General features: G+C 39.3%; 1 protein-coding gene and 1 long non-coding RNA gene across 2 annotated transcripts; both read right to left on the reverse strand.

Moving 5' to 3' along the window:
• Positions 1–2,996: 2,996 nt before the first annotated feature.
• Positions 2,997–4,302, reverse strand: LOC130725863 (uncharacterized). Its single transcript, XR_009014630.1, has 3 exons — positions 4,186–4,302; positions 3,909–4,002; positions 2,997–3,437 (listed from the first exon to the last, which is right to left on the reverse strand). It is a non-coding gene; the product is annotated as an uncharacterized LOC130725863 (long non-coding RNA).
• Positions 4,303–5,504: 1,202 nt separating this feature from the next.
• Positions 5,505–6,762, reverse strand: LOC130725485 (secretory carrier-associated membrane protein 1-like). The gene is made up of 6 exons (XM_057576708.1): positions 6,730–6,762; positions 6,205–6,306; positions 6,052–6,114; positions 5,910–5,952; positions 5,701–5,814; positions 5,505–5,512 (listed from the first exon to the last, which is right to left on the reverse strand). Exons 1-6 carry the CDS (start codon positions 6,760–6,762, stop codon positions 5,505–5,507), a joined length of 363 nt encoding a protein of 120 aa, XP_057432691.1.
• Between the last annotated feature and the right edge of the window lie 4,300 nt (positions 6,763–11,062).

An 11,062-nucleotide genomic window follows, 5' to 3' on the forward strand; every position in this document is an offset into this window, starting at 1 on the left:
AAAAAAGAAAAATGCTAGCAACATATTCTTTTAATCGCACTTTTCATGAACTTGATAAAGTTTAAAGTTGAAATTAAAGCTTCTAGATGAATGAATTTTTTCGCATCATTACATCATGTATGTTATTTTTAACCTTATGATAGATTAGATTAATGTTGTTGATGTAGAGTCGCTAGGACAGAATCATTTCCCCTAACACTGTGGGATATTGGAGTTTCATATCGGTGTTGTCTAGAGTAAAACAACGGCTTATCGATGCATCATTATGAAAAGTTGAAAAATACTCTCAATCTCGCCGACTCCTCTCCTTTCGCAGTATCCCCTTTCACTCCGTCCAACCTTAGTTACTCTGTTATCTCATTCTCCTTCTCCGCCTCCCACTTCAACCTTTGGTTAACGCTTCTCATCGACTAGAAATGCTCACCATGTTTTTAAAAAATTAAAGAGTAGTTTTGACATGACAAATCGTCAAAACTTAGTTTGAGAGTTTGATAATTCAGTATTGTAGGGACAAGGGAAACCATATGATATCACCATCTTAATCTCCTTAATTGTTGCTGCTACATGCTGCTGTTATTAGCTAACTCTCGGTTCTGGCCGCGGATAGTGGTTGGATGTTGTATAACTACTAAATAATTTGCACATTTCTTCTTAACTAGTGTTTTTTTACCCGTGCGATGCACGGGGAATACATATGTCGCATTTTATACGTAAATTAATACGTTGATTTTTTAAAATATTATAAATAAAGATGAAATATAAGAGTCTAAAATGCGATGTAAACGAATGATTAACTAATAAAAAGATTGGTTAACGAAATCTGAAATTCTACAAAACATATAAGGGGACGGATTTATCGTATTTGATATATCAATCGATACGTTTTTTTTATACGTGAGTCAATACGTTTATTATTTTAAATATATTAAACAATGGATGAAATTGAAGAGTCTGATACGCTGAGCATAGTGGCATAAAAGTCTTAAATTGAATCACTTGTTTGAAATTCGTGCCGTAGAATAACTAATAAACAAAGATGAAATAGAAGTGTCTGAAATGCGAAGCAAACGACTGATTAACTAATAAGAAGATTGGTTAGCGAAACCTCAAATTCACCAAAACATAAAAGGGGACGGTTTTACGGTGTCTAATAAACAGTAGCTGAGTTACTCTGCAGTGACCGCGATCATGAGCATCAATTTCCGCTCACACATTCTCAAAAACTTCTTTGTAAACAACATTAAAAGAAAAATTAGCTTGTACAGTGAACAAATAAAAGTGAATACATTATTTAATGGGAATAAAATAAAGGTAAATCTCCAATGGTAACAATGTTAATGTGAACCTTCTCCTCTATCATGACTTCTTGAATTGTAGAACATAATCCAAAGATTTTCAAGTCAAAAAATTACAGCAAGAAACTAATTCAAAAGGGAAAAGAGATCAGCATGAAAGTACGCCCCTTGGGAGCCATTTTTTACAGAGATAGGTAAAGCCTAAACATGTAAATGAAGACTTGACAATCTGAAGATATTAAAAGGTGTGGAAAGATAAAAGCTAAAGATAATTTCCAAGACCACATGTACCCCATGATCATATGACTTTTATTATGTAAATGAGATTTTAACAGAAATCATTCATGCATATATCAATATGTAGAAAAGAAAAAAAAGACTAAAGAAATAGAGGCTCTTAGAGTTTCATTTATAAGACAACCGGAACTTGATGCCACTGCTGCTCTAATACCAATGCCAACAATATAAAGCTGACTGCTAATCATAAATAAATAAGAGTAAGAATGGTAACCGCTTGAAATGAAAACCAAAACATAAAATTCATAAAAACCCAACAGGGAACAAATCAAGGAAAAAATATTACTTCTCGTACAAACTTTTAAGTCAAGGAAAAAGTCATAATCATGATAGATTAAACATTTAATTAAACGCACTTGTCTTAACCAAAGTGCGAAAATATTACTTCCCGTACAAACTTTTAAGTTTATTTCCCTATAATTGAACATAAATAAACAAAAACTGTTCACAAATTAAAATATTTTATAATTCTCATACTACATTTTTTCACTACCAAATGAGTGTTGCCCTCTTTACCATTAACAATCTTATAATCCCAAACAAATGAAACCATGAGATCCCAAAACTGTTCTGACATGGATAAATATATCAGCCACCTTCTAATTCCCCACATTGCAAAAAGATTGAGATAAGATCATACATGTACAGTTCACAATATAAAAAAGAGAATGAGCAGCTTCCCAACTAAATCAACCATTGTAAGTTCTCGTTATTAAAACATATATTACATGTTTAAAGATGAAGAATCCCACAATATCCATGGTCTTTGCAAGCCAGCAAATAAGTTTGAGAACTCATATCCTCTAATTCACCTGAAATTACTTGCTTATCCACTATGGTCTTTGCAAGCCAGCAAATAATTTTGAGAACTCCTTCTATCCTCTAATTCATCTGCAGTTCCTTGCTTATTCTGTAGATCAATCATCCTCAGTTCAAATCAAGTATGGCACTCTTTATCCAGCACACTTTCACAAAACCAAAAAAAAAAGTCATTATAATATCTGGACAGGTCACATGTAATCAAAGAAGAAATTTTATAGATACCATGTAAGAGAGCAACTTGGAATTTTTACCCACAAAGTTATACAATATACACTAAAATCATTACCCCAACAGAAGCTAATCATCCTTGCATTTGCTTCTCCAACCTAGAGTACTTATCAACTATACATTCTTGCAAGACATTCAACTTTCTACTTTTTAGCTGTATATAATTTCATTTATATTATTGCTCAATATAGGCTGCAAAAGATAAGCTGCAATATGCAGCTAGAAAGGGCAATTTCTTAAGTATGCAAAAACAGCCATGTAAAGAGGAGCTGTGCAGATTGAAGAAGCAAAAACAAAAGGATTTTTGTTAATTTGAATTTTTATAATGGGACTGTTTAAACAAAATTTCTTGGAAATAAGCAGCTAGAATATGAAGGGGTGCATTTTAACCGGTGCAACTGTTTGGAAATTGGAAGTAAAATGTTGTAACTGTCACATGGGGTGGAAAGAAAGTAGTGGGAATGTAAAGATTCAAAAATACCCTGTCTTTTCTTTTTTACCATAAACACAATCTAGAGTTCTAATCAAATCCATTAGAATCAGCAAATCACTTTATCTGAGCTTCTACACCTAAAACTTCTTATAATATTAGTTTTTAAGTGTTGTGCAGTTACTTCTATTCAGGTTGATACATATCAGTGGTATTCTTCCTCACTCCTCAGGAACACAACATCAAGATTGTAAAAAGAGAGTATATACCTTACTTGTAACACTGCCTTGTAATAGATGAAACCAAAATCTTCCTTAAATCTTCTATTACTATGGTCTCCATCATACATCTCCCATGGAAAAGCCCTGAAATAAAGATAACTAAAGAAATCAGAAGATTTAGCTAATAGCTACAATAAGCTTGCACTGATGATGCTTTGAGCAGGCATGCCAAACCTAGAAATGGTTAAAATATACTAAGAAAGTTCTCATTCCCAATTTCCAATGGAGATAAAAAGTGAGACACCATAGAAAGATGATAATCAAGTTGCATATATAAGAATATACTGGACATAATAAGTGTTATCAACATTGAAAGAAAAAAGAACAAATAACTATAGACAACCAAATCTTGGCCAAAAGACATGAATATAACTCCCATAATTCTAGTTCTATTAGGTAGTTCAAAAAAAATTCAATATAAACCCAGAGACACAGTAACCAACCCTATGAATGAGAAAAAGTTGTTTGAGATGATTAGATATGCACTATTCACATACTGTATTAATCTCATGTTTCTAATAAATCTCAATGTATACTGCATATACATTTTATCACCTTTTTCCTTTTATGATTTTTTTCCTTTGCTGAGTGTTTCTCCTTTGCAACAGTAGCAGCATCATTCCCTTCCTGTTTATTCTTCAGTTACAGCCTACAGAATCAAAGGAAAGTAGAAAGTAGTCCCATTCTTAACATAGTTTGCCGGATCAAACACCTCCAATACAAATTTTTCTCCCATTCCAGCACAAAATAATTGATTAAAGATTAATAAGACACTAAACTCAGATTCTGCGGCTCTAATCTTAATTTTCACATGAATAATCAGAACTTCTACCTTGGTCTATTGTTTTGTTGCCATCATCCACCTTCTTCTCTTAATCTAATCCTTATTATTCAGCATGTGTCATGAACTCAGAAGCTGAAAGAAACCCCCCGATTAATATTTGATATGAGAATATTCAGATAAGGAACCTGCGACATCAAATCAACCATATATGTTATACATGTCATAGTACTAAGAAAGTAAATAGAGTAAGGGAAATAGAGAATGTAATAGTGCAAACTGTGTTGTTGTAGCGAATGAAATGCTTTTATCAAGTCTGTAGAGAATGTAATGCTTTTATCAAGTCTTATGGTATCCCTTGTACCTATTTCGATCAAACCTCAACATGTGTTTCTAACGTGTATAATTTGGGACTAATATGACTGACATATATTCAAGGGATTGATTTAACTATTTATACACCTTAATTAAATTGAAATTGAGGGGCTAGTAAATTACATACCTGCTGTGCTCCTCTTCTGACTCTACATGGATAGAAACCTTGCTGCAAAGTGCAAAGGGGTATCATCCTTTTTCCAGTCAATTGTTTGGTCATTTTTTTTTCCTAGGGGGTGCTTACAGGTGCAGCCATATTGAATTCACCTCCCTCAAAATTTCTTCTTTTTACTGAAATGTGTTATGCTTTATTGTTTATTACATTGATACATAATGCACCCCTCTAATTTGATTTCCCTCTATTTATAGCTAATCTTCTCCTAGTACTAACTAAATACATTAATAACCCCTAACTAACCTAGCAGTCCCTAAGTAACTTACCCTTTTGCTACATCCTAACATGTGACTTACAGCTGCTTGAGCAGCAAGCATTTAGCCTTATAACATCAGGATGCATATAACCTCATGATATTCCTTTCTGCTTGAAAACACAAAGAACCATAATCTTCAAGTTTTACCCTAAATCTTCCAGAACCATTATTAGATAAATCTTTGTCAGTTTTTCCATAAATCTCCCAGAACCATTATTCACCAAATGGAACCTACATTTGATGTTAAAGCTCATCAGCTTCAACAATGTGAGAGAAGAAAAATACTGAATTCAAATTCAAATAATTGATTTAACATGTCCCCTATCATCATACTATTTTGCAACATTACACATCCTAAACCTTGAAAACATGAGAAGAACCAAATAAAATGATATGAGAACAAAGTTGCTATAAAATATTAAAAATTAGTAGCAAGCATTGTGCCTTATTAGTGATATGCAATTCAGAACTTGAGTTGCATAAGGAGTAAGGACACAGAACAGAAAACAAAACTTTTGATTTGTATTTCTCATACAACTGGCTGAGCTGTGTAATTTGAATTAGTCAACCCACTGCATAAAAATCAAAATATAAAAATTTAACAGAAGCTATCCAGGGGTTGAAACATAGATAGTATAAGGGAAAACATTAGCCACGACATCACAAATAGAAATTTATCAAAACAAAACTCCTTTTAGCATGAGATTTATCAAGATCAAGACTTACAAATCATTTGAAAAAAAGAGGAACTTCAACATACCTAACCATGTTATAAACGCAACATACTGGATCCTTTGAAGATGCAATGGTATTTCTTTTGAAATTTCATGATGAATGATGGGGAAAAAAGGAGGCCAATTCTTTTCCTCTATAACTATTCCAGCAGCAAACGAAAAAAGCGCAATGTAAACCACCAAACTGAAAGCAAATTCCTGTAAATCATATTGGCTTCAAGAAGTATAGATGAACTCAAAATACCTCGGGCTATAGCATCTTCCTTTCGTTTTAGCTCCTACAAAATATCAAGAGATCATAAATTACTTTCTTAGTACAAAAGATATAATATTCAGCTCACATAGAACCGCAAAAAAAGGAGATCAGGATGACTAACCTGTTCCCTTCTTTTCAATTCAGCTTCTCTAGCTTGAAGTTCTTTCTCCTTTGCCTTGATGTCCTAAAGTTTGAAATGAAATAATGAATGAATATTTGGTCAACAGCACTATGACATCGTAGTTTTGACATTTTCATAATCTGATTTATCTACCTTTGTGGTATCAAGAGGAATGTCAATAGTTGCTCCGCGATCATAAGGCTCAGGAGGAAGGGGTTTGAGCTTTGAGGTTGCAAGGGGAACACTTCCTGAGTTCTGCAGATTTATAAAAATAAATGTAGAAATTTAAAGAATCCATGGATCAATTAGTGGTAAAGATACCACAATTCAGCAAAAGATGAACCTAAAGCTGGAAATCAGCAAATGAATTTTATCAAGAGATCATGATTAAATTCCCAGTTCAAAAAGGCATATCAGTTTTAAATGGTGGCAGTGAGCATGCTCACATATCATTATCAGCGTGATGGGTTAGGTTTTCTAGATACCCAAAATTCAAAAGACCTCAAATTCAATAGTAAGGAATTGATTCAACGAAAAACCAAATCAGGTTCAGCAGATAAGGTATTAGAGACCTCAACGGGTCGATGAAAGGTTTTCAATCTCAATCGAAGATCAGAAGAAGAAATCCAAACCTAGAGGATGTTGGCTTGGCTTTAATGGAGTTATCTTCATCTGCACCCTAGCCGGCTCCATCTCTGAGAAGAAATCCATGCCTACATAAAAAAGTGAATTAGAAAGCTAATTTGATCGCTTCTTTCTTCAGAATGAGGATGAGAGGCGAGGGTTGAGATGGCCGTGAATGGATGGGCTCGCGGCGAGGAGGGTTGAGATGGTCGGACATAGGGGAGGGAAGAGAGAGAGAGATAGACCTGTCGGCGACGGTTGCGGTAGACGGAGACGGAGACGGCGACGGCGACGGTGCAAGGAGGGTGAGGGAATTGGGTTTAACACCCCAGCCCTTAGGCTTCCCGCCCCACTTAAAGTGGGGAAATTACCGGAAACCCTCCGGATTAATATCGGTAAATGATTTTCCGATACGTATCGGTTTATCATTTCCCGATTCGTATTGATATAACAACATCAGATAGGTTTTGAAACACATAATTTTCAAAACCCATTTCCCTCCCCAAATCACTCCCTCTTCAAATCTCTCCCAAACTTGCGTTCCACCACTCCAAGCTTCGGTCCCATCATCATCAATTCCTCAAAGCACCGGAACTCCCATTCCATTACATTCAAAAGGTAAGTTTGATTTTCATTGATTCTCTCACATTGATTGATGATTAGAGGTAGTTGATGGATTATTAGGTGAATGTTGAACACTAGGGTAGTTGATTGATGATTAGAGGTAGGTTTTATTGACTGAAATTGCATGAAACGGTCATGGGCACGAGTGGGTCGTTTCCAGTTCTGGTTCTGGGTTTACTGTAAAATCGGAAAAACATTTTCCGATTCTGTAATGGAAAAACATTTCCCGATTGTTTTAAGCCAGTTTATTTTTTAGTTTTAAACCAATCCTCCATCTATTGGGCTGAATATTTTGTACAAATTTTCAAATATTTTAGTGTCATGACACTGAGAAAGGGTGTTGATGGTATCGGCTTATTAGAACTAGGGAACTTCCTTAATGTTGCATTTTAGTTATCTAGATTGACAAATTAGAAAGGGTGTTGATGCTATATGAGAGATGTTTGTTTCTATATGAGAGATGTTTGTACAAGTTGTAACTGTTAAAGTTGCTCAAGTTGTAATTTGATGTTAAATTTGTTTGCTTTTCATAGGAGAATGAAGGGCGGGAGGAAGAGGTCTCGATCTTCTACAGACGATGATGCAGAGGATCGCCACGAGCGCTTGCATGCTTCTACGCGGCGCGGCGACCATCGAGCAGCTAGTCAGGCGGTTGAGGCTTCGGCCCCGGCCCCGTCTCCGTCTGCTACTCCGACCGGGGCTCCGTCTCCGTCAGGTGGTCCATCTGCTACAGCTCCGTCAGGTACTCCGGCTGAGCCTCAGCCTCATCCTACTCCGGTGTCTCTGATGGTTGAGTTACCTCCTGAGGAGACATCTGGCGAGCAGTCTTCTTCGGAGCCCAGTGGCGAGGAGTCTGCTTCTGAGACTGCTTCTGAGGCCAATGGTGAGGAGGAGGAGCCTCTTATTCTCCAGGAGGAGATTGATGTTGCTGATGTGGTGCCAGAGGAGGGGGCACAGGGCGGTGCGGATGACGACCTCATCCAGAGGGTGGCACCGTTTCCCGGGGGGCCTGAGGATCTGTCGCTTCTTGCGCATTATCCTGACCACAAGGCTCCTTGGACGTGGCAGGCACTTCTTCGCACAGACCCACGGTACGTGGACCGTCGGACATTGAGGGTGGCCACTGTTGGGGGGAAGGTATGGAACCTCCCCTGTGATGGCGATTCAGAGGCCCACACACATGTGCGACAGCTGCTGCAGCAGACGGGTTTGTATCACCTGCCTTGGTGCAGGTTACCGGAGACAGACCCAGCTGTCATACTGGCCCTTGTTGAGAGATGGCATGAGGAGACGAGTAGCTTCCACATGTCGTTCGGGGAGATGACTATCACCCTGGACGATGTGTCTGCTCTTCTCCATCTTCCCACAGGGTCGAGGTTCTACACTCCGGGCAGAGGGGAGCGAGATGAGTGTGCAGCGCTCTGCGCCCAGCTCCTGGGAGGATCTGTTGCTGATTATCTGCTTGAGTTTGAGGCGGCGGGTGGCCAGAACATTCGGTTCATTACTCTAAAGACCATGTACACGTCTGCTATGGATGGTATGTCTTAATCATTACTTTATTAAGTTGTATTTATTTTTAGCGTATTATTAATAACTGTTAACTTAATTCATTTCATTGTAGAGGGACGCTATGAGGATGCTGTTAGGATCTGGCTGGTGAACCAGCTTGGTGCCACCTTCTTTGCCAGCAAGAGTGGTGGTTACCACACTACTGTCTACTGGATCGGGATGCTTGAGGACCTCGGTCGCGTGTCAGAGTACGCGTGGGGTGCGATTGCGCTGGCATCGTTGTACGAACAGCTGAGTCGTGCTTCCCGCAGGAAGACAGCCCAGATCGGTGGGTTCACCTCCCTCTTGCTGTCATGGGCGTATGAGTACATATCCAGCAGCGTCATTATCAGGACGGAGGTCCCCGGCTACACACAGGACCAGCCTAGGGCGCAGCGGTGGTCCACGTCCCGGATCGCGCATTCCGGACTCGATGAGAGACGAGTCATGCTCGATGAGCTTACAGTGGATGATATCACATGGACCCCTTTTGAGGACCATCGAGCTGTTCGACCGCGGGATCCCAGGCCCTCTATTCCGGCTACATCAGGACACCTTACGGCCGGTCTGTGAGCCGACATCTACCAGAGCGGGTTATGCGCCAGTTTAGCTACATACAGGACATCCATCGACACCCCTCTAAGATCCAGACGACGGGGTCCCTTGCTGAGACCGCAGATGCTACCTATGCTGAGTTTGAGCCGCACCTCCGCCCTCAGGGGATACCTGCTACATATCCGGGAGAGGCGGTGGAGGGTTACATGAGGTGGTATAGCAGAGTGTCCCATGTGTTCATCATCCCTGAGGATAGGAGGGAGGAGCTTAGTGCCGTGGTAAGTTTGGATTCTAAACTTGTATATTATTTTTATCCATTCAATTGTGATTTTTGTTAATGAAATTTTTTTTGTATATTATTTTTATGCAGTCTATTATACGTAGGGGTGTGGAGTTGTTGGAGCAGTCACTGGAGGTGCCAGGTGCTCATGCTCCAGGGACACAGCCCCGAATCCTCACGGAGAGGGCGCTCGATCTCTTTCGACGGAGTTCCTTCGTTGGTACCCAGGGAGTTGTCTTTTCTGCTATTCGAGGAGCCGCAGCTGCGGGAGGCAGAGCTCGTGGAGGCAGAGCTCGTGGAGGCAGACCCCGTGGAGGCGGAGCCCGTGGAGGCAGAGCTCGTGGAGAGGGTGTTCGTGGAGGTCGAGCTCGTGGACCCAGAGGTCGCAGGGGGCGGGGTCGGGGAGAGTGATTTTATTACACTTGTTATGTGGGATCCATTATTATGTATATGTTAGGACTTTTTATGTTATGTTATGACTCTTGCCTCGTTTTATTTACATGTGTTATATTTTTAGTCTTAATATTATGACTCTTATAATGAAAAAAACAGAAACAACGACAACATAAATAATTCAAAGCATGTAGTAATCCATGACAATAAGTTAAACGGTTACACAACCAAATTAAACATAAGAAACACCGAAAACAAAATTATTCCTCTGTGATATCGATGAAGTCATGGGGTCCGCAATCTTTTGGGAATACCTTCACTAGGTTGGGCAATGTTATATTAAGATAACAAACAGTTCCTCTAGGTGCAAACACAGCAACCTGCAAGTGAAATGTATACTTTAATTAAACCATGCTTATCTGTCCAAAAAATGAAGCAAGTTTCATGTTTAGGTTTCAGACCTTTTGGAGAACGAGAACAGATCCAACAGTTATGTCATTCACAAATTCACTGTGAGTAAAGGCCTTGCGATGGATGCTAGCATCAACAGCACCCGTGGGGTCCTAAATTTTTGAAATCGTTTGAGAAGTAAATAAGAACAGTTAGTCAAGGGGGACAAAAAACAAGGCCTTACAAAAGCAAGGACAAGACATACCTTGAGGGTAACTTTCGCATCTCCAAACCCATTGGGAGTGCAAGATTTGATAACAGCAACAACATTCTCCACCCTCTCAACGTTCGCTGTCAGAGAGCCCAGCGGAGTGGCAATTCCCCACTCTTGCAGAGCTGATAGCCAAGCATGTGAGTTGAAATCATGATCGGTTTCGGTTGATCCATGATCTAGCACACGCCTCACGATTTCCTGGGTCGGAATGAGTGGTATGTTAGGGGTGGATCTACGGGCATACATGGCAGCCTGGATGGCGCCAGCCGGGCCAGGAATGAGAGGACGAGAGCTGCCTTGACCTTTGCAATGGCGGAGGAATG

The sequence above is a fragment of the Lotus japonicus genome, chromosome 6, assembly GCF_012489685.1.
Source record: "Lotus japonicus ecotype B-129 chromosome 6, LjGifu_v1.2".
Classification (NCBI taxonomy): Eukaryota; Viridiplantae; Streptophyta; class Magnoliopsida; order Fabales; family Fabaceae; genus Lotus; species Lotus japonicus.